General features: G+C 38.9%; 1 protein-coding gene across 1 annotated transcript in view; it reads left to right on the top strand.

The window, feature by feature from the left end:
- Positions 1-1,757: 1,757 nt before the first annotated feature.
- Positions 1,758-24,225, top strand: part of PNPLA8 (patatin like phospholipase domain containing 8) — a 37,335-nt gene continuing 14,867 nt past the window's right edge. The window contains exons 1-8 of the mRNA XM_057403691.1: positions 1,758-1,890; positions 2,561-3,791; positions 4,322-4,471; positions 5,707-5,858; positions 7,597-7,691; positions 12,262-12,433; positions 17,165-17,222; positions 19,464-19,658. Of these exons, the coding sequence (XP_057259674.1) occupies positions 2,682-3,791; positions 4,322-4,471; positions 5,707-5,858; positions 7,597-7,691; positions 12,262-12,433; positions 17,165-17,222; positions 19,464-19,658 (1,932 nt within the window). The 5' untranslated portion in view covers positions 1,758-1,890; positions 2,561-2,681. The remainder of the gene's footprint in view (positions 1,891-2,560; positions 3,792-4,321; positions 4,472-5,706; positions 5,859-7,596; positions 7,692-12,261; positions 12,434-17,164; positions 17,223-19,463; positions 19,659-24,225) is intronic.

Raw genomic sequence — 24,225 nt, 5'->3', positions numbered from 1 at the left:
ACCTTAGTTACTGGACTGTTGTTACCTCAACGCGTGGGAGTTACATTCTTTCGATTCTTCTCCCCATCCCTCGGGGGGGGGGGGGGTGGAAGGAAAGAAAGAGGGAGGAAGGGGGGGAGTGAGTGAACAAGGTGTGTGGCTCGGTTTAAACCATGACAGGGAATAAAGTTGAGCCTGAGAAGATGGGAGGGGTGGAGGAGAAGTGGTTTAAGATTTATTTTTATTTCTTCCTATCCTACTCCATTATTGACAATAGATTTTAATTTCCCTAAGTTTTTGGTTTTGCCCATAGTGGTACTTAGTAAGTGATCTCCCCTGTCCTCACCTCCCTACATGAGCCTCTCATCATTTCCTCACCCTGTCCTACTCATGGAGAGGCAGTCATAAAGCTGGTTGGTGGGCACCTGCCCAGGGTGAACCCGTCACACTGACAGGAGGAAAAAAAGGAACTACAAATTATTCAGTTAATATTCATAAAATATTTATGAGCTGAAGAGTATCTTGCACGGGAGATGCAAAAAAGTTCAATCTATTCAATTTATGAAAAATCCGTTATAACAACATGTAATGGATGTAAACCTCCCTGTGGGGAAGACAATTACCAGTAAGAGAGTTAATTTCACTTTTTGTGATAAAGAGCAGAAGCAGATGACAGGGATGTGAAAGCACAAAGGAAATGTTCCCCCCTCCCATCGGTCAGTGCCGGGCGCTCAGCAGCCCCCGCGGCAGCGCACCCACGGCCTTTTGCCACCAGCACTGTCAAATTTAGGCGGCTTGACGCAAGCTGTCGCCAGCCAGGGAAACTCATGGGCCTGCTGCTGCTCCCAGGCCTGTCTGGGCAATGCCAACGTGCCCCCAACCCTGTCACACACACGGAAAACACGGTATTTATGATTCTTCTCCGAGTATTAACCGAGGAGCGCGGGAGGACATGCAAGCGGCGGCCAGAGAGGTGCCAGGCCGATTCGAGGACCCCGATTCCCTTCTCCTCCACGCAGCCCCCTCAGTCGCAGCGCCTCCGAGCGGGTGCCGACGCAGAAAGCCACTGCTACCGAGCGGTCAATGACAGCAACCGCCCCCCCGCTTTCTCTCCCGGGGACGCTGAGGCGCTGAGGGACCCGCCCCGCCCACTGCGTGCTGTCCCGCACGTCGCAGCCCCGCCCCGGCCGCCCGCAGCTCGCACGCAGGCGCGGCTCTCCCCGCACCCTCGTCCCCCCTGGCTCCGCCCCGTGTCCTCCCTGCCCCGGTGCCTCCCAGCTGCTTCCGGCGTGCCTGTGTGGCGCAGGCGCAGTAGTGCGGAGGAGTCCTGTGCCGTTGTCGCCGTCCGGGTCCCGCCGTCCTCCCCGCTGAGTGGTGTCACAACATAGGCCCTGCCCGTGCAGGCAGCGGGGGCTGCCCGGCAAGTGGGGGGAGGCGGGAGCCGCCGCTCTGCAGGTACCTGCCGCTGCCGCCGCCGGCGTGGGCCGCGTCGTCCTGGGGGACGCAGTGAGGAGGGGGGGAAGAGGGTGAGCGCGTGCCAGGCACGCGGGACTCGCGTGCGTAACGCAGGATGGGTGTAGACGCGTGACGTGTGGCGGCGCCGCCGCCGGGCGGGCCGGGGCCGGGGTCGGGTCGGGCCGGGGTCGGGTCGGGCCGGGCCGTGCTGTGCAAGGACTCAGCGCTTGTTTACGCGGCCGCTCTCGGAAAGCTTTTCCGCGAAGTGCCTCAAGGCAGGAACAGAACGCGCTCCCCCGCTTCCCCCCTCCCCTCCTCCCTCCGGCGGCGGGCGGTGCCCGCTGCACATATAGCGCTGTGCTCGCCGCCGCGGCCCGGAGCGTGGCGGCGACCCAGGCGGAGGGCTGGCCCGTGTGGTACCGGCACAGCCCAGGGTCGGACATCGCTGAGGAAGGTGTAAGTAATGACGCTGCTGTCCGCGGCCTTGTCCCCTCTGCTGTTAACGGTGGTGTCGGCCTGCGCAGGTGTTGGCCTGCTCGACCTCCTCCAGCGCCGGTCACGGCAGCAGGGGACGCCTGAGGTTGTCGGTTAGGCAGGCAACGGCCTTGAGGCTGCGGCTTCAGCACAGCTCTGGTGTATTGTGTGAAACTAATCTGCACGTGGAGTTACGGTTATACACTGCCCTTAAGGTGGGAGCAGTTGGTTGAAGCTTTGCTCAAGGCAGTGGTGTCATTTCTCCCCTGGGAGGAATTCTGTAAAGGGGTGGTAACATAATGACAGTTTCATTTGAAATTTGGTCTCTGCATGTGATAGTTTGCTAAAGAGATACAAAATTCTCTTTATTGGAAAGACTGGCAAGCAATTGTCATATGTCACCACATACTTAGAGCAAGTGTTATGTATTGCCCGAGATTGGTTTAAACCTACCTTTACGGAGTAACACATTGAAACTGTGGACTGACGCTGCCAAATGACCTGAGCAATAGATATCCCTGTGAGATTACTTGATGTGAATATTTATCTGTTTCTATGTAAAGAGTAAGTAGGCTGTATGTGCTTAGCAACTCTGTGATTTTAGTTTAACTTACTGCTGGTTTAGGGTTTACATTGTTGTTTTCTTTTTCAGATAATACTGTGACACACAAGACTTATTTATTAAAATATATTTTCTGATATGAAATAGACTTGGAATGAAGTTTTCTGGAATGATATAGGCAACACTGGAAAGGTGTAATTATTTATAAGTAATGACAGTTCACTTATTTTTAGATGCATATTTGTTCTTTTTGATTAACCCCAAAAGTCTTTGGTGGAAGCAAAGAAACAAATACCTGTATTTGTATGGACCTAAAGTCTGCTGGAGGATAAATAATGCCATTCACCTGAGAGTTTTTCATACAAACGAGCCTAAGTATAAATGGGCCAGAAGCAAAACACTTTGGTATAACAAATACATTTGCAGCCATGACTTTTTATACTACAGAGTTGCTAAACTTTTGACTTCTTCTTCCAAAGGACTTACAAAAGTGAACAGTCGCATGTCACGAATTAAGAGTACCTTAGAATCTGTTTCAAAGGCAGTGTCTGGCACTCACAGTGAACTGGTTTCACGGATAGCTCAATTGAAGTCACACTCGGGTACTCTGGGAAAAGCAAAGAAAAATAATGGAGATGCAAATCTAGAAAATGATAAACAAGTCACAGATGCCAGAACTCGGGAGGACTGCAACAGAGGCCCAGCTGCAGGGAAATCCAATTGTGCAAATGGAAACTTGGAGTCTGTATTAGTAAGTTCAAGTGGCACTTACCGAGATACTCTGGAAGATTCAGCATCTGCTAAAAACAACCTTTTTCATATAAGCTGCTTTTCTACAAGTTTTGGAGAGACTTACAACTTCATAGCTGATCATATCAATTGGTACTTTAGTAATAATCCTGTTATGGATCAAGAGAGAAAAAGGAATGCTTTATTACAGGACTCTCAGAGTGAAGAGAGGAATAAGCTTCATTCATCAGAAGATACTGCAGTGAGTGAAGAAAGGACGGTGGATTCAGCAGCTACTTTAGTTCCTGAAGCAGAGACTCTAGGTGCTGAAAAGCCAAGTACTGCTCTTCCAGTTTCCACCAAAAAAACTATTGCAAACTTTCTTTCATATCCCAGTAACAGTGTACAAGCTTTTGTGGACAGTTACATTGGTGGGTTGGTTCCCAAGTTAAGATCTGATACAAAAGCACTTTCACAAGAAAAGACTAAACAGGCAGAACAGGAAGTCTCTGAGAAGGGTGAGGAGGACAAAGCAAAAGAGGTTAAGACTGCAGAAGAGAAGGAAAAGCATCTGTCTCTTCAGAGAGAAAAGGCAAGCCTTTGTTTAGTGTGTTTTTTTAATGTATTATTGCCGTGTATATTTTACACAAGTGTATATATACACTCTGCACATATGTGTATATATGTGCCTATATGTAAACGTATACGTACACACATATAGTTACATATATAAGTATATACCTATGTAGGTACATATATATATGTACATAGAAAAATTTAGTTACTTTTATTTGTTGTAGTTATATTTCTTAGACTCCTTCATGGTTCAAATACTGTGATTTCAGAGTTGTCCTGAAAATACATCTGAGTACATGCTGACATGTGTTGTTTGGTGTATTGTTGCTGTGAGCTACCTTTATTTATTTTTCTAGTAATCAACCAAAAGGTTGCCTGTTTACCTTTAAGCAATGATTTCTTGGAGTCTCTGTCAGATACCTGGTGCAACATGCTGTCCATTACTTCTGAGAAATCTTAAAATAGCAGTTTGGAATTAGTCTTGACAAAGCTTACACATTTCTTAGAGTAGTTCTGTGTTATTTGTGTAACTTTATCTTTTTTTAGATTATTGCAAGAGTGAGTATTGATAACAGGACTCGAGCTTTAGTACAAGCACTACGAAGATCCTCTAATCGAAGAGTCTGTATCAGCAGGGTTGAAGAACTGACCTATCACCTTCTAGAATTTCCAGAGAGCAGAGGAGTTGCAATTAAGGTACATATAGTCTTTATGCTTACGAAAAATAAATAGCTGACAGTCAATTGACACAGAGTAACATGAAACTTTCTTGTGTGTTTTTTGTGGGCTAGTCATGTATTCTATTTGTAGACATGTGAATGTCTCTTGCTGTAGATATTTTTTTAGCTGTTTCAAGCAGATTCATGTGCAAACTCTCTGCAGTTTAGCTAAAGGCCCTACAGATTGCAGTGTTTAATTTAGAAGCATACAGCACTGTCATGTGGATAGATAGTATAGCTTATTCTAGTGGTAGGCGACAGTCGTACACTGTGTTCTCTGACGCAATTGCCCAGATGGGAGTGTACAATGCAGTTGATCAGTTGATCTGCATATGCCCAGCAGTTTTTATGCTTATTTCCATGTGTCCTTTGAAGGGGGATGACAGTGGTGGAGTATAAGCATCAAATAAGTTCATGTAATCTAGTCATACTCATTCTCTTTCCTGCAGTGAGAGGACAGGAGGTGGGATGGTAGACTATTCTAACCATATGAGCCAAATCACAGCATTTGTCAGTCTCATGCCTTTTTTTGACAAGATGTGACAGATGTGTGACATGGATTGTGGAATTTCTGGAAGACAGATTTTGGGGAATGGAGTGTAGGCCAGATGAATCATCCAGGCAGTGCACAGATCAGACATCTACATGGATACGTGTGAATTACTGTATTATAAAAGAGTACATTCATTACTTCCGTTTTGATTATAATACTCTCTATCTTAGTGACGATAACTGTACATCTAAAATTACTGTGAGGAAGAATTTTAATTTTTATTTTGCTTTGATATTAATGTACTTGGAAGGCATTTCCTGTTTTGAAGCAGTGTGATGCTTGTTCATCAAAATCTGTGCCTTTAGCTGTACTTGGTGTGCTCCATACTTGAGTTTATGTTTGGCCAGTGCGACATTAAAGTCGGTAAAACTAAACTGCTGCTAAATACAGCTTTTCTAGAGATCTGAAAGATTTACTTTTCACCTCGATTGTTCAATTCTGATAGGTAGATAGTTTAGCAGTGAGGCATGTACGACGTAAGATTGGAATCCTTTCTTTCCCTTGCTAAAGAGATGGGTAAATACAGGTTTAAAGAAGTTTTCCTCTGAGCTTAACTAATATTTCAACTTTTATACTGAAATGCCAAACAAGTAAATTTAAGCATGGATTCTTTTGGTATAAATACAGTTAGAATGAAATGTCTTTGTATTTATCAATAGGAAAAAATAATCCCATGCCTACTGAGACTAAGACAGGCAAATGACGAAAGTCTTCAGGCTGCTGTTAGAGAGACTTTAGCTATAATTGGATATACAGACCCTGTGAAAGGCTGGGGTATTCGAATCCTCACTATTGATGGAGGAGGAACAAGGTAAAACCTCTCTGTTATATACTTGTAGTCTTTTTCATACTGTAACTGGAAATAAAATTGAAGTTTCCCTTTAAGTTTGTGCCCAAAGATGTCATTTATGATTTGCAGTTCTGTTTACATTTGACTGTCCAAGTGATGGGTATTATTTTTGTTTACATTTGTGCTTAAATTTCCATTCATTAATAGTTCTGTGACATTGAAATTACTTGCCCTTTTAAAGCTGGCTATACACTTAAATGCTTGGATTGGCTCTTTCTCCTTTTGGAAGTAAATTGTTATTTGAGTTTGTCTATTCATGAATCTAATCTCGGAAATACAAAATCTAGTGCGAAATGCTAGAAGTAGTTTATGCTCTTGTGATCGTGTTGTCTTGTACTTTTCTGGAGGATGTCTGCCTTAGCTGGTCTGGTCTTGTATGAATGAATAGGCTTGTGATGAAAGCTATTCTATTCATGCTGTCCGTTTCTTTTTCGTTAATTTATGCACCACATGTCCTTAGTTGTGTGTGCTCTAGTTCTGCATGAATTTATGCACCTATCAACAGTTTTTTAAGAGTAGTGGAAGAAGCCTGTTCATTAAATTTGAGGTCTGAGGTTTACTAAAAGCTGTGTTTGTTTTCAGGCACATTTGAAGAAATCTTGTCTAATATTTACTGATTCACAAATATTGATTAGTAGAAAGCAAAGTATAAAGTCATTGCAGAAACAGCTTCACAAGCTTTTTGTTTCCCCACAGTATTTATTTCATCAAAATCAGTTGCCTTCAGTAAGGTGAAAGTGTATGTCACAACTTTTGGAAACAAATGTTGAAGTTTATGGTAAACCGTAAAGAGATTACAAAGTAGGAGGAAGGATGCTTCGCAGATAATGTATGATGCCTATATATAGAAATATAGTGTTTTAATTTTTTTGTTAGATTTATAAGGGAGTGACATTATAGGCCACTTTGTCTTTAGAAAGCAGTATCTACATCTATAATGCTAAATGAAACAAGTCCAGACAGTGAGCCCGAGTACCAGCTGTTATGCTGCTTAATTGGTCGTGTTCAGCTGGTTATAGTTTTGAATCGGGTTAACTACAGCTCTTCGGCACAAGCCAAGGCAGATTTGGGGGTGGCATGCAGGAGGTGCCATTCTGAGCAGAATGTGTTGGTAAGATGGATGCTTGGTTTGGTGCTCCTTTTGCCAGATGTAGCTTTCTAGCTCTAGCCCAGCAGATAGTAGTACCTCTGTATGCCAGGTACTGTTTCATGCTGCAGAAACACAAGTCTGGTGCTCTGGAATACATCTCTCCCATGGTTTCAGGCACATAGAGTTGTGGCAAGAAAAACTACAGACAGAAAACTCCATGCCCCAAGGAGCATTATATAGCCCTGTTAAGACCAAACTTTTAAGTACTGTGTTTTGTGGATGCAGCTGAAATCTATCCTGAGTCTCCATCCACAAATGATCATTCTTGAGCCTTGACTACGAAACTGTATGGCAGCAAAACAGTATGGCTGTAGCTGCTGTGTTCTATCTTTGGTATGCCTGAGTATGTCAATTGTATTTATTTTTCATCATTCCATTTTAATTTTGCTACTCCTTCATTCCCTGAAATATTCAGGATACTTACTATTGCAGTTATTCAGTCATAAATGGAACAATTAAGCAAAGGTGGGCTTAATCAGTGCTATGTAAGATAAAACTTAATTATCCTAAAACTTACTATTATATGTGAAGGGGATTTTTGTGTTTCAGGGGTTTAGTTGCACTTCAGACTCTACGGAAACTAGAAGAACTAACTGGAAAGCCGGTTCATCAACTTTTTGACTACATCTGTGGTGTAAGCACAGGTAATTGTTGAGTCACAAGTTGGAATGTTGCTATCAATATAGTAAAATCATGTCTGAGAACAAACAGATTTTTCAGAACTTGCCAGTTTCTGACTGAGTGTAAGCTGGGAAAGTAAAGGTGTGATTTCTAAGGTTTTTCTTTTCTGAATAAGAACTTTGGGTGATACGTGATACATTTGTCATCTTTTCAATGAGTGTGAAACCTTCTATTTTGCACTCAGAAGTATCTTGAATGTTTATGGGGCTTTACCAGCAACAAAGGTAATGTGCCTCAGGGACTTATACTGGGCCAGTGGTGTTTCCTGTCTTTATTAATGGCCTGCACAGCGGGACAGAGTGTGACTGTAGCAAGATCTTGGGTGATGTGAAAAGTGGTTAGTACAGTGGTGCCCTCTCTTCAGACTGGCCTGTACAGGCTGGAGAAAAGGCTTGACAGGAGCCACCTGAGGTTCAATAAAGCCAGGTACAAAGTCCTCCATCTGAGGTGACATCTGACTGACTAGAAATCAGCTATATAGAAAAAGACCAGATTTTGTTGGAACAAGGAAAACGTGAGTCATCAGTGTACTCCTGCAGCAAAGAAAGCTGACTACATATCGGCTTGTATGGACAAGAACATACCCAGCAGATTAAGTCTTTGGCTACTGTATGTGTAGTTATAGGCTCCTCAGTAAACTCTTAATCTGTTGGGTGTGTTCTTGTAATACTGAGTCTAGCAGAGGGCCAAGTAGATGGTCAGGGGACTGACTGGAGGTCATGACGCAGAGGGAGAGAGTGTAAAGACTGGGTTTGTTCAGCCTTAAGAAGGGAATGCTAAGGTGGGACCTTACTACTGTTTCAGCTAATGGGAAAATGCAGGCAAGATGGACCTGGATTCTTCCTGAAGGTTTACAGTGGTAGAAAAGCCATCAGGCAAGTTGGAGCATGGGAAATTACAGTTAGATATAAGGTATCCTGCTTTCCTTGCAAGGATAGTCAGACACTAGAAGGAGTTGCCTGTGCAGGCTGTGGAATCTCCATCCCTGTAGATATTCAAAACTCAGCGGAATGAGTCCTGAGTAACCTGTTCTAATTGAACCTGTTTGAACAGAAGGCTGGACTAGATGACCTCTAGAGGCCCCTCCCAGGCTTAATTGCTCTTGTGACTCAATAACAAGTTACTCCTACCTAGGAAGTAGGAAACTCTAAAGGAGAAGTTTCTTTTTAAAAAACAGTCCTGTATTTTAGAAATGATCCTAGACCAGTTGCAGCATAATGCTGATTTTTAACTGAAGAGGAATACTGTAGTTCAGTAGCTCAGTTTCCTTTAGAAACCCACACTATTTTTTTTTCTTCCCACTATACTTAATCTTCCATACAGTTTAATTCAAAAAGTAACATTAAATGCAAATCACCATGAGTAGATACAATGTTTGTGTTCCCAGAGATTTGCTCAATAGGCTCAAAATAGTAGAGAAGATGGGAATGTGTAGGTCTATTAGACAGAGTTTGTTTGTAGGCACAATATAGTTTTACATTTTTAAAAACTCTTTGAGGGGAAAAAGAAGTTAATTTGGCAGTAAGTGATTGCTTCTTTGGAAGATATTTTACAACAAAAACTTCCCTAATGTCTCTTTCAGTCATAATAAAGGCATTTGTTCTTTGACATTGGGGCCTGGTATCCTTAATTCGATCCCGCTACTCTGATTAGAACTAACTTTAGTCTTAATTCTTCACCAGATTTGGGGTATAGTAACTCCTAGTAAGTACTTAATGTATTCTTTTAAACTGTGTTTACACTACCGAGCTTTTGTGTGCAGTAGTCCAGCTTGCAATAACAGGTGACAGGGCATAGCTGGAGGACATTGTTATATCTGTCAGCATGGGCTAGCAGTGTACTTCATTTTCGTTTGTGTTGATGGTTTGTACATATGGTGCATATACTTGCAGCTGGGTGCTGTCTCCCAGTATATCAAAGTTACTTCTGAATAGTGGTGCATTTATAATTCAGTCACAGGGAGCAGTTTATAACATCAAGAGTATGTGATGAGGCAAAGTGCTTTTCATGTGTGCTGGCCTGCTCAAATAATTTATGCTTTCTTTTTCCCCCCTAAATTTCTGTATTGATCTAATAATTATTTGCATTCAGATGCATCATCTGAGGGATCTGATCATTGACATATTATGATCAAAGGTTCTTGTATTGTTTCCAGTGCATTTTATTACAAACATGACTGAATTGTACTGTGGATGTGTACACATCCGCAGTTTTGGATGTGTGAATTTTGCATTTTTTATCCCAAAATATTCCTCCCAAGTTAAGAACAGCATATGGGGCTAGTGCCCCTATGTATCTTTCCAGCCTTCAGTGATTTACCAGTGATGACCCTCCTTAAACAAAGCTGGCATCTGTCTGTGTTGATTTTGTTTTGCCCATGATGTCCTTCCGGTTTTGAAATGCATTTTAAAAACCTTTCTGATTGGAAGAAGTATTTTTGTTTTTCAGGAGAACTCATGAGTAAGTCAAGACATGGTATTACGGGGCTGGAAGCACCCTTAGGAGGTTATCTCATTTCCCAAGGGAAGGGAAGGGTCAGAGGTGTACTGACAATATTCTAAGATTATGAATCCTGTCAAGACCACTTCAGAAAATCAGTGCTTGTGCTCTGCTGTCTGTACAACTGGGGGAAAAAAAATCCAAATGTCCAGTGTGAATCTTCCTGTTGCAGTTCAAGTTTGTTTCCTCATCCTGACTCCCCAGGAACACGGATAACAGATTTTTCTCTTTGCAGCTGCCTTCTGTGCATTTTCTCATAGCCTGAGTGACCAGGCTTTCCTTACACATCAATTTCCTCTACTTTTGCTTTTTTTTTTTTTTTTTTGATTTTGAGGACTTTTCATTTGTGATTTGAATTTTTTTTTCCATTAGTCTACATCTTTTTTTTTTCTTTTTTTTTTTTTTTAAGAATGTCCCTGAGGTCTAGATATAGCACTTCAGCTGAGGTCTTACTGTAGTACTGAATGAGGAAGGAATAGTTTTGTCTTTCAGGCGTCTTATTAGTCAGCAGCATTCTTACATTCTTCAAGATGTGCTCCTTAGCCTTGTAGGTTTTATTGAGGTATTTTATCCCACTGAAATGTTGACTGTCAAGGCTGAGATGGTGGCTGGAGTGCAGGAGTCCGTGATAGGGAGCAGGGTGTGATGGAAGCGTCAAACGTTTCTCACAGGACTGTCTGATAGAGCCTGCACTATATTTTTTGACCTTGCTGCCCTGTGTCTTGTTACTGTCCAGCAGGTTTCAGCCAAGCCCTTTAATGCATACCCTGACTCTGATAGTATCTGCTCCCACTTGGGTGCTGTCTGCAGTTTTGGGTGCTGTTTCTCAGGAGGTGAAGTGAAAACGAGTTTGTATGTGTTACGAATTTTGGCTCTTTGTGCTTGAAACTATTCACCAAAATAGCAAGTGTGTGATACAGTAGAATTGGTGCTGGAGAATTAAAAGGAAAGAAAGTAGCAGAGGCTTTGCATAACTTGGGAAAACTGTTTCTCTGCTGCTAGCTGTTTACCATGTGTTGAAAACAGGCATTTGGTAATTTGACAGTTGGGCAAGGGTCTCAGGTGTCTCCTGATGGAACAGGTCAGGTTGGTCCAGGTTATGTCAAACATGTGATATGTGTAAACAACATAAAATAAATGGAGACCATCAGTCCTTGACACTCAGCTACCATGGTGGTGGAGTTTGTGAGAAACTTGGAAATCATGTTTTGTTTAAAGCTATGTTTTGTTAAAACCTTTATATACTTTCTGCGTTTTACTCTATTTCAAGAATTTGTTTTAAAATTGTCTTCAAACCTGTTGCATTCATGTCCAAATTGGAAAAATTACATGTCCTAATTATTCCATGTCCTCACAGTATTGCACAATTCGATTTAAAGGTTGTATATGTCCCTTTCAGTTTAATATATCTTAAAGTTGTAGTGTTGCACTGATTTTATTTTTCCCCGGTCTTTTCAATGGTATCCTGCAACCAGGTTTTTTGGATACTGTTGTTTTGTTCCTGCAAGAGTAGGTCATCATTTTTTAGGCACACACTAGATGGCAGTGTGTATGAATGACTAGTTATAAATAGTTGCAACTTAATGTATTCCAAACTAGACTTTATAGAATTTTCCTAGGTTTTTTCTTTCCTGAAAAAATCGGAGTTTGCCAGATAGGAAGTAATGCTCCAGATATGTTTTTAATACCACACCATAGATTTCTCTTACTCATTTCTCTTTCCAAGTAAAGCAGTGGACTTAGTTGGCTTTCTGCTATATGCTTTTTTTTAGGGATGAAAACTGCAGAATGAAATAATGCCCTTTTTCAACTTCTCACAATTCTGTTCTGGGGTGTAGACTCTTCCTATCTTGTATATGTTCTTTTAAAGCATAGTTTGGGATCTCTGAACAGAAATTTAACGGTACAAATGTCAATTGGTCTTCCCTTTTCAAGATCGAGATACTGCTGACTTATGAACAACATGAAATGGTAATGTATCTTTATAATCTTTCTCCAGGCTATATTTTACATTTCAAAATACTTCTTTTTCAGGAGCTATATTAGCTTTTATGTTGGGATTGTTCCATATCCCTCTGGATGATTGCGAAGAACTATATCGCAAGTTAGGATCGGATGTTTTTAAGCAGAATGTCATTGTTGGAACAGTCAAAATGGGTTGGAGCCATGCCTTTTATGACAGTGATATATGGGAAAAAATACTCAAGTAAGTAAAAAATGATTATGTGTCAAATAATTAGTATGGTATTTGAGACCTCTCAGCTTTGTTGTTGTTTTACTGGTAAGCAAATGCTTAAAAAAAGTAGAAGGGGTTAGCATATACTCTTATTTGTTTGAAATAACTGTTTTCATATTTACCAAAACATTGAAAGCCTTTAATGTAATGATTTCTGTTTGGGGGGAATAAAGTAAGCTTTGGTGCACTCATTTCTGATTATATTCCTGTATGCCTGCCAGCTCTGCTTGATCTGACTCATTACAGATCTGCTGCAAATTTTACTGGCCACCTGCTGTGCCTTTTTTCTTATGGGAGACATAGAAATGAAATAATCTGCTGTAGTAGAGATTTTTAATCTTAGCTCCTACATTGAGCAGTTTTGCCCATTACCCCTTTATTTGAAAAGGGAAATTTGAGGATTGCAATCAAAAAATACTGTATCAGAGTCACCAGTGGAATGGTATTTGTTCATAGATATGTATACAAATGCATTCAGGAAAAGTCACTAAAAAAATAATTGTTCGTTTTATTAGTTTCATTTTATTCATCTGTATGTGGTGTCGTAGTCATAGCGCTGATGTTGTAGTTTCCCTAACAGTGTAAGCTGACGCTGCTACTGAAGAGCTGAAACATCTTTCTCTTAGAGGAAATGTAAGATGCAAAGTCTTTCTTTCAATGAGTCATGGCAAGTTCTTCTGGGAACCTGATTAATGTATTTATGGTATTGGAAGAGTGTTTTTCTGGACGTTGTAGTGGTAACAAATGTGCTGCCTGCGATTTAAGCATCACTCTTCTTTGCTGAAGTGGAGAGAGGCTTCCAAGCATCATTTCTCTGTGCCTTGGCAGATTTTGGGAATGAACATGTTTATCAAATTAATATGAGTTTTCCTTCTCAGATGCCTGGAGTTTATTGTGAAAATCAAAATTACCTCATGTGGAAGTATATTACATGCCTTTAATTAAAATGCTGTTATTCTTTACAGTTACATGTACCACGAGGGAGGTAAAGCGCTCTGCTCATGTGAACAGAAGCCAGGCAGTTATTATATTATCCATAGATTAAATTAATGAAATGACGTTTTGTTGACCTAATTTTGCACTGGTGAAGGGAGATGCTATGCCTCCATAACATTTTATTGAAACAGTAGGGATTCCTGCAGGCTTCCCTGTGGTGTGGAAGCCTAGAACTAAGAAGGGTTATATACCATCTCCTTATGGCAATAAGAAGGTCAGGCTAACTTTTAATCACTGCGTGGGGAAAACTGATTATGTTTTGTTTTAAATTTTAAAGCCTTGCTTGTGCTGGGTGGATTTTTGTTGTTTAAATGGTAGTGGACTTGTCAGCCTTGCTTGAAACAGGGTTATCTGTTTACAGGCATGCAATATGTATTTAGCCTTACCACAATATTGATGGTATTATTTTGTGTCAGAAAGTATTCTTGCTGAAAGGAATTAAGCTGATGTTGCATTAGGCTAATATTGTGTGTATTTGGAAAATGACAACTGGAAAAGAACTTCTCTGTGCTCTAGGGAATCTATTTTATGTCTTACATATATTTTAACTCTTCCTATGTATTTAACTCCTTATGTATTCCTTGAAATGCAATTTCAGAACCAGTTTTGAACAGTTACTTTTATTACTTTGTGCAAAAAACTCTACTTACTGCATGTACATCAGTCTGTGTAATGCTATATTGAATTGCATTTGTGAGAAGAGCCTGGCTTACAGTTCCAAGTTGTCTATTTTCTTTAGACTGTAGTTCACGTACACAATTTTCTTTCACACTGTCTTGAGAAACTACTGGAGAAATTTCGTAAGCAGCTAGGGGGTTTCACAAGTTGACTAAAATCCCATACTGGGAATTCGTAATCTTGAGAAGCAGTCAAGCACTGTATAGAGGGTAGGACAGAAGTTACATGTTCTCCATCCTTGGGAAAATGGATAATGCCTGTGTTTGGGATTACAAGAATATTACTTAAAACCAGCATTTGTTATGCAAATTGAAGCGTAAATTGAGATCACTCTCCAGTGGCTAGACAGGCAACACTTTTTCTGTAAGAGTTAGTCTCTCCAGACATACTCAACAGATTTTGCAGCATTATCAGTGAGATACTGTGTATCCTTATAGAACATGCAATACATCTCCTGTGTAGGTTTGGCAAAGATGTGGTAGTTTCCTCAAAACTTTTGTTGCTGTTAGAAGGGGGTAAAAGTTACAATTTTGCCTTTGGGATTGAATGGTCTTTCTCCAGACTATTCGATTGTATCCTGCCTGTAGCCCGTTGGAATGTTTCTTTGACCATATGGCTGGCAATATGTTCTTCACAGCATTTTTGAAATGAGTGTTGCAATATTAATGACTTGAAGCAATGAAAGAGCAACACATGTAAAGGAGTCTTGTTTAGGTAGGTCATGTCTAGAGGACATAAGTCCCAGCCAAACACAAACAGAGCAGATTAACGGAAAAATAGGATGGCAAATGAAGGTATATGTGAAGTAATAACCTGTAAGGGGAAAAATGTAAAATGTTTACAGGATTTAAGTAATATGAAGAGTAATTCGGGTGTTGTCGTGAATGGTTTAATGAAACAATCGTGTGCTCATGATCAAACAAGATGATTCAGTATATGACAGTTGTTATTCAAAATACTTAAACTATTATAATGCCTTAATACAGTTTCAGTTTCATTTAAAATACTACTTATGGTTCCAGTTACCCATTTTAGAGAACATCACTATCACAAGATTGATAAAATGTAGCCAGTGACCTAAAGGCAACAAAGAGTTTTGGACTCTTTATCTTTACAAAGAGCAAACAAGTTAAAGCAGTAATTTGGGTTAGTAGAATATCTTTGAGACTTATTGTTCTCACCTCTTTTCAAGAAGAAGGGACTGTTCCACAAGGTTGAAATGAGGAGACTTTTAACACATTATGTGAATAAACTGTGGAATAAATTGTGTTGTGACTTTGATAAAGAAAATAATTGAACAGTGAGGATTGACAAAGACATTTATATAATAAGCAATTACAGTATTAATGCTATCAACAAAGCTAAAATAAATTTGGGGGTGATTCTTTAGACCTTACAATGTAAAGTTGCATAGTAGTTTAAAAGCTTTCTCCTATCTACTCTGAAGCATCCATTCCTGGCCTTCATAAGAAACAAGATGCAGGAAAAATAGTTCAGTTGGACACTTCCTATAATTAAGCAGTGGATATTACTTATGCAGTTTTTTTAATCTTTGCACTCAGGGTATGGGAAAAAAATGTCTAATACAGATATTTGGGAAGAAGTAGATGAAAGCGATGCAAATCAGTAGATGTCTTTCCTATCTCACCTCTGTCAATCTCGTCTTTTATTTCTATATATTCCTACTTCATGGTTCTGTGTGCTTTCATCTCCTTCTGTACTCAATTAGTGAGTGCAGATGGCACTCCCCCCCTTCTGGTTGGTAACTGAGACTGGAATTCAAGCATTTGTTGGGGCAGGGGGGGGAAAGTAAGACTTAGCTACTGATGTAAAAATTGTGTCAGCAGCAGTCTTCGATCACAGCACTAGAAGCTGTCTGTCTCCCTCCCTCCCTCTCAAGACACACATACAGCCATTTTTCAAGCCCAGATACCCACCAGTGGAACAGTAAATTGTCCTGCTTCCAAATACAGTTTACTGTCTGCATTGAGGACTGCTGGTATGGTAGCATTTTAAGCTCTTTGATCTTCTGACCTGACTGTGTTGATAAAGGTCTTATTGCTAACAGTAGAAGCAGTGCTACCTACTTTCACAGTAGTGTGAACTATAAATGGATGCTTTCCTAACAACAGCACATGATATCACTGTGCTTAAAATGTGTGGCAATACTGAAAACTCTCTTTGCAGAATAAGGTTAAGGCACCACCTGTGTTTGGGTGAGCTATGTTCAAGGGCAGGAAGGAAACTTGCTGATTTAAAAGAAAGCCTGTTTGGAATAGTTATTGATGAGCACCCATTCTGTAGAGTTTTATACTTTTACTGTACCAAATGAAGATGAAATAGATGCTGATATGAGATTATTGATGAGTATGCTATCTTCCAGCCTCCTGCAGTGTGCAGGAGAGCTACCTTCTAGTTAACACTTAACAACACTGACTCTAATGCCGATGTGGTGATAAATTACGAAGCTGAATGCTCATGTCATTTCACTGTCAGATTTATACAAATGTATGCATATGAAAAAATTCCACCTTAAAAAGGAGTATTAAATGCATAAATTCCTGTTAATGGAAGATTGCACGTAGATGTTTTAACTTCTAAATCGTGTAGAATGGTGTTTTCCTTAGCTTTTGTTTTCGTAACAGTACAGGAGAGTAATTTTTGTTACTATAAAAGACCATAATAAAGAGATACTGATTTTTTTTTTTTCTAATTTTTAAATGTAGCAAAGTATTTAATTTTCCTCTCACAAAGGAGTTGAGTAATCCTGATGATTTATGCTTAAGTATGTAGTGAAGTAACTGAATCAGGACCTCAGTCACTCTTGCAACTTATTTCCATTAGCCTGGAAGATTTGAAATATTAATCCATTGAAGTCAGCTGGAGAAATCTGATTGTTAAAGTAAAATCCAAGCACTGCTGCTTTAAACTCAAAGTTCTCAGAAGTAAGGATGGTAAAAATCAATGTCTTTTGTTCATGCTAAACTGATACAGCATTTTCTCCTTTATTTTTTTTTCCACTTGTAGAGAAAGAATGGGCTCAAATCTTCTGATTGAAACTGCAAGAAATTCCAAATGTCCGAAGGTAAGTACATACTATGTAGTAGCTACACAGTAGTAAATACTGTGTGTTCTAGAAGTACTTTTAAGAGTTCCGAGTAAAAGTACTGTCCCCAGAAGAACGTTGGATAAACAGCTTGAGTGTTGGTATGCTCTCCAAGCTTCCATATGAGATAACCCTTGCTCTTAAAGGATAAAAAACCATTAGATTCTTAAACTTCTGAGCAGTGTCTCATAGTTCTAGTTAATACTTTAAGTTAGAATATGTTTCAGAGATTTTTTTTATTTTTTTTTTTAAGGGTTATAAGAAGAGAAATACTAGGTCAACTTCTTGAGGTTGTGCAAAGTTTGAGAGTTTTTTAATAGAAGAGAATTCTAGTATCTGGAGATCCTGTCACATCAGCTGTGATCTGTGTTCTTGTATAATGAGAGAACAGGGTTTCTCCTCACTTTAGGTGGATTACCAGGTTTCCTCCAGTCACATTCATAGGCCGTGAGATCTTTACTCTTCCTGTAAGATACAAAAGGCACCAAATTAATTGGGGGGGGTGTTATATACAACAGCAGCACGAGAGTGAAAGATGAGAAAGGAAGGTTATTTTATTCTTGGTGAAGGATAGGGTGTGAAGAAAGAAGAGAAATATAATAGCTCGTATTTCAGAACAATCTGTAATTAACAGGTGTTTTGGTGTCATAGCACTATATTCAATGCTTTACTGTTAAATGGAAGATATTCACATTTTTCTAAACATAGAAACATGTGCTTGACTGACTGCGTTCCTAGTCCATGTCTAAAACAAGGACATGAAAAGGCTGGAGTGGTATGTTGCTTTCTGAGAGAGAAGCTATCCTACATTGACTTGAAAGTTATCTTTGAACTGGGATCTTTGGCTTCCTTCCATGTTCTTCAGTAATAAAATGTGAATATAAATAGACCTGAAACTAGCTATTCCCAGTAATCGCTTTGTTTTGCTGGTAGTGGTGGCACTCTTTACAAGGCACAGCAAAATCAAAATCAAACATGCAGTTGTATGCTCTGCTGCTTTTAAATTCACCGATTTTTCCAGAAGGTGGTCAGCACTTTGCAACTTAGACTGCATCAAAATATATATGGGTATTGCCAAAAATAAATTAAAGCATCGGTTTCGTAAGTTTTCTATTAAATTTTCCAAAGGCTTTTATTTTTTTTTTTCTTAATGCTTTTAGTAGTGCTTAGAAGCCAACCTTCCTTTTTACCAAAACAGGAAACTTTTCCTCCATCGAATTATGCAGTACGAATCACACATGTTTTGCTTCTGCATTATCAAATAGAAGTTACACTTTCCTTTTCTATAAGGATGGGCTTACTGTGAATTAAATGATACAACTTACATAGCTGAAGAATGGAAATTAATGCAATGATATCACAGTGTCAGCTCCTAGTGCTGTTGATAAATGTTTCACAAATACACACTTCTCTAAAACAGTAAACAAAATGGTATTGAACACCCACTTGGCTGCTAAAGAGTATTGTTCTATCACTTCCAGCTAGGCTATGTTCATTACCACTAAAAGGTCTTGCACATTCTAACACTCGCTACAACTATAGGTACTCTCACCTCACATGATACATCTGTAAAATGTCATTTCTTTGCAGTCATGTGTTTAGATTTATGGAAGTAGATTTTTGTCTTTTCGCTTAAATTTACTTATAGGACTTTTGCTAATTACATTTCAGTGTCCTTACAAAAAACCTTGAAAGACTTACATTGGATTCCTTGGGAATTTTGTCACTGGGAGAGATTCTTCCTGCAGTCTTTTAAATCAGTTTGAAATACTGAGTTATCTTTTTCTTAGAGGAAGAAATTGATGGGCATTTCTAACATTTGTATTTAATGACGTTCTTGCTTTGCTGGTTACAGACTAGTAAAACTAGTAGAGTTTTCATAAAGGCAGAATATTTTCAAATTGTATAAATTGCACCAGCTTTTTGTTTAAATATCAATTGATAGATAGTGGTATAAACAGAAAAGACAGTGGAAACAATCAGTTTCAGGTTAAAAAGAGCATTTTCTTTAGGGAGGTTTTTTGTTAAGTTTTCTGTTTATTTTTCCTTACTTTCATGTCTTAAAATTTAGGTAGGCATTATAAAAATAAATAAATAATAGACTGAGTAGGATTCCAGAGACACATTTAATGTATAAATTGAATTGCATAGTGTGGAAAGCTGACATCCTCATATTATTGTTAACATGCATAACTATTTTTGTTCTTCCTAACTCACTAGGTATCTGCCGTAAGCACCATTGTAAACAGAGGAACACCGCTGAAAGCATTTGTTTTTAGGAACTACAACCACTTTCCTGGTGTTAAGTCTCATTATATGGGAGGCTGTCAGTATAAACTGTGGCAGGCCATTAGAGCATCATCTGCTGCACCGGGTTACTTTCAGGAATATGTTTTGGGCAACTATCTTCATCAGGTAAATTGAAATATTCTTCAGTAAATATTTTCCTATGTTAAAGCTGAGAAAAAAGTTGTCTGAATTTCTGAATCAGCACTAAGCAAGTAAACTGGTAGCAGAAAGGAAGTCTAGGACGCATGGGGATAAGACAGGAAATTTTTAGCTTGTACAGCCCTTACAGAACTAGAAATGTTATAGGCTTCAAAGTCTTAGTCTTCTTGATACAAACTTAAGCTCTTCTACTGTTCCTTTCTTCTTTGCGTGGAAGGAAACCTTACACGAGTTGTAAATTGCCTTTGACTTCCTGCTTACAACTGATATTTCACTGAGCATTATTTCACTAAACAGATGGTGTGACTTAAAATCTAACAATATTGTAAAGTGTGGAAAAAAATAATCAAGTTACACATTTCAGTGTGCCTTTTATTAGTGCGTAATTTCAGTTTATGTTCTAGTTTTAATTCTTTCCATTGATAGCTTATTAAACTCTACCCTCCTTCCAAGCTAGTGAAAAGAATAAGAGATGCCACAGCAGTAAGATTAAACTTGAAGACAACTGCAAAATAAATTCCCTCGAGGGTAAAGCAGTGTCTCTTCTCAACGGTGCGTGCTGTTTTATTGTTGCGCACTTCTGTTCGTGACCCTGATTAGGAAAGAGCAAGGCAAATTAATTTCTTTAGTAGTTTTTTTTTTTTAACCATTGTGTTCTTTTCTTCTGATGCCCCTTTATTGTTCTGTAGTTGTCTGAGGTTTAAAGAAATTCTTTTAACAGTACATGTTCATGTAAAGCAATTAGTATTTATTTTTAAGAAGATGTGATGCGGATGCATGGCAGAAAAGACTACAAAGGGTGACTGAACCCAAGGCCTTCTGCAAAGACAGCATAGGATTCACTTAAATTTAAAGAAAGCATCTATTACTATGCTATTTATAGCATGGTTTGGGTAGTAAATGCATCTGATTCGCATACAGAATTTCTCATGGTGTCCATTAAAGGGCTGTGCAGTGTCATTAGCATTGTAATGTGTGTACGTACTACTGAAGTTTGAAGACTAACAGTTAAATAAGGACTATAAGATGGAATAGTGAAAAATACGCTAGATTAAGAGATAATAAACAGAAGCATTGATACAGAGAAACAGGTAGAATTTAATCTGAAAAAAAAACAGCATACTTCCATACTTTGAATTAAGGAGATGGAATAAATATATTCAGCTATATTAGTTGGGGGGTGAAGGGGAAAGATCCATGGAGAGCAGGATGGTGCTACTATATCAACCAGATCCCAAGAGTTCTTCCATTTTATTGTTTCTCCTTTTTGTAAGGGTCTCCCCATCCCCCCAGCATCTTTAGCACAGTATATTTTATTATCCCCAAAACATTTTAATCAAATACTACCTGAAATAAGCACATAAGTTTGGGGGGAGGGGAAGGGTTAAAGCTAAAAATAGAGTAACACATCAGGTATTCCAAGCCTAAGCACTGCTTGAAATCCTGAAATGTGTTTGTCTTCCATCTGGCTAAGCAAAACTGGAAGGAGAGCTGCTTTAGCCTTTGGAGCTGTTCCAAGCTGCTCCTTAACTGCTTGAATTGGTCAGTGTTAAGCTATGTGAAGCACTTTTCTTTCTCTTCTTACCTTTCCACCCCCTCTTTCCTTGAATTGAGAGTACATCGAAATTTGTTTGTGCTTCTGTATGAAGAATAGCTAAATAAGCAGCGTGACTTTTAACTTCTACACCATGCTTAGACAATTACTTGTCTTAAAATGGTTTTTGAATTGCCAGACTTGTGTGAAATGTGGTGAGTATTCATTTCATCTATACTCACTTTTAAGTCAAATTTGCCAGATTAGAGATTGTATGATTAGTGTTAATAGAGATCAGGTCCAATATTCTGTGACACAGAGCTCAAGTGAAGTCTAACTCATTTTTCCTTACTCCAGTCTTTGGACAAAGCCCTTCCATATAATCTTACCAACACTGTTCCACAAGCTCACTGCTTTCTTCTGTTTGGTGGATTTTAATTACTAGAAAGCATGGGCTTTTCATCTTTGTAAGCCACAAAAGTGTGTTTTCAGTACTAAACATGGTAATTGTAGGAGAACTGAATACTAAATTTCTGACTTAAGCTTTCATATGATCTGAAAAGCTCTTTTCTACCCAGGTGTTATATTTAAACACCTTTGAATTCTTTTAGAATCTGAAGGTTGTCATCTTTCATGTTTCTCACACTTTTCTCTCCCTAGATTATGCTTTTCTTACCACATTCTATTTCCATAATTATCTGTTTTGTGTGGGATATGCTTGGCTTTTCATGGACAGACAGGTAGCAGGGTGCTCCATGGCAAATGCTACATAACTGTCTTCATACTGGTTTCAGTCTCAGGTTACAAATCCACTGCTGCACACTCAATCTACCTTGAATTACCTTGGTTTAACCTGAGGGAAGAGCCCTCACACATGTAGCAGAGCATTAACCTTATGTTCTTGGGTGTAGTGGTACCTCAGTGGAAAATGCAAGGTAATCAAGAGTTTTATCTCTATTAAAGTATCCAAGGTGAATTGAAAAGAATACATATGCATAAATACATTTTTAAGTAAATATAATCCTAAATGCAGTCATATTTTTGTTTAAAATAGCTTTGTGATTATTATATTAATAAGTTAGTCCTTAGTTATAGCTCATATAGTAAATATGAGATAGTAGATTGTTATTAAGCATCTTTATTCTAAAAGTGCACTGCAATTGTCATGTTACGTTTGTTGGCCAGGTTACATATGATACTAACATTTGTAGTTTATATGGAAGTACTTGCTCTCTTCTGTCCTACCACTTAAGCCTGTACAGTACCTAACAGGTTGGGCTGCTTTTGAACTACAGAAATAAATAAAGGATAACATTGTTAGATATCCTCAGTAGTACCATGTTTGAAAAGTGCATCAGCAGAGTGTGCATTAACTGTAAATAATAAATAATAATTTATACCAAAGGCTCCAATATTGCAATAGTGTCAGAAAGTTGATGGTCTTTTGAGGATTTTTTTTTTAATGGATTGGAAACATCCATTAATTAATCAGCATAATCTATTTTCTGAACAGAAACTATGCCAGTTTCTTATTAATTTATGTATAACCTGCTTCTGCAGTCTCAGTATTTCTAAATAATTCAAAGTGTAGAGACAGCCAAAATGTGAAAATGATTGTAAAATATCTGGAAACGTTCAGAACAGTAAATATAATGAGATTTGTATCCTGGCTTTGAAGTTTGGGATTCTAAAGGATTATGTAGAGACCAGGTTTTGTGTTAGCTTATCAGTCAGTGGTATGTTCAAACCTTAATGAAAAGCACTCTGGCAGTTGATCTGATTTAGGACTATTCGAATGTGTGAAAATACTTGTTTTGATAATGGAAATTTAGTGGAATTGTTTTATGGTCAGCCTGCATATTCTTGTCTTACCTTATCTAGCTTTTGTTGGAGTACTTTCTCAAATGGTGTGAAATAGTTGAATGAGTTCTGTGTAGGGTTAAGATTGATTCATAAAGATTTTGTGTATGTCCCTAGATGCATATGCTGGAATCATGCCTGAACCCAACTGTAGCTGTTCACTTTTCCGTAATCTATAGATATATATATGCATGTATATACACATACAAGGGCTTTCTCTGGGGGCATTCTGGCTTCCTATACTTGCCACTGTAAACGTTCAAGGGATTGTAAAGTGTGTTAACTTTTTCAATAAGGTAATAAATGATTGTATAGTTTTTCTGATATAATTATAGCAAGAGGTTCCTAGGTGCCTCTACACTTAACTCTTATTTGTGCTGCAGGTGAACTGATGGCAGGCTTGTTAAATTTCTGCAAAAAGTGAGCAGTTCCAAACCAAGGAGCAATATTTACATTCAGGTCAATCATGCCATGCTATCTGGTTCCACTCTGTCAAGTAGGAAAAAACAGTGCAGCTGTTGGTAGATGAGGGGAGGAGGATTAATATTCTTTGTGGTTCAAAAGAGGAACACATTAACATTCAAAGGGATTTAATCCCTGTAACATGCTTCTCCAGAAACCATGCAAGTCAAGAGAGCCCAAGTCATGATGTTACAATATAGAAGCTGTATTGCCACATGTCAGCTCCTTTATTTTAAAATCTATTTATGAAGCGCTGAGGGCTGTGACCCTCTCCCCAGTCCTGTTAAAAGCAGTGATACTTTTTTTTTTTCCTACTTCCCACGGTGGGGTTTTGTTTCTTATATCTGTTCCTTTTTTTCCTGTAGTATGGAAGCCATTTGGGGTGTTCAGTAATGTCACTTGAGTAGACAGTACAGTATGCTCAGGAAATTACCACTTAATTAAAAGAGCAGTTTAAGATGTAAAAAAATCATTATGCACACTTCATTTACTAGGTTTTACAGTAAAAACTAAATTTGTCCCACAGGATTAATTAAAAGGCAGCAGGTTGTGTGTGTGTGTGTGTGTGTGTGTGGTGTTGGCAAGTTTAGCAAAGCCACAGATTTTTCTCCAAGTGAAACATACTGTATTTAATACAAAGAATTTGATCACCCTTTTCGTGATAGCTTTCCATGATTT

Source organism: Pezoporus wallicus, unplaced genomic scaffold (genome assembly GCF_028554395.1).
Source record: "Pezoporus wallicus isolate ANWC-B61680 ecotype Strahan unplaced genomic scaffold, APGP_CSIRO_Pwel_v1 contig_7274, whole genome shotgun sequence".
NCBI lineage: Eukaryota > Metazoa > Chordata > Aves > Psittaciformes > Psittacidae > Pezoporus > Pezoporus wallicus.
The sequence above is the reverse complement of the archived record's forward strand: the minus strand, read 5'-3'. Positions and strand labels throughout refer to the sequence as shown.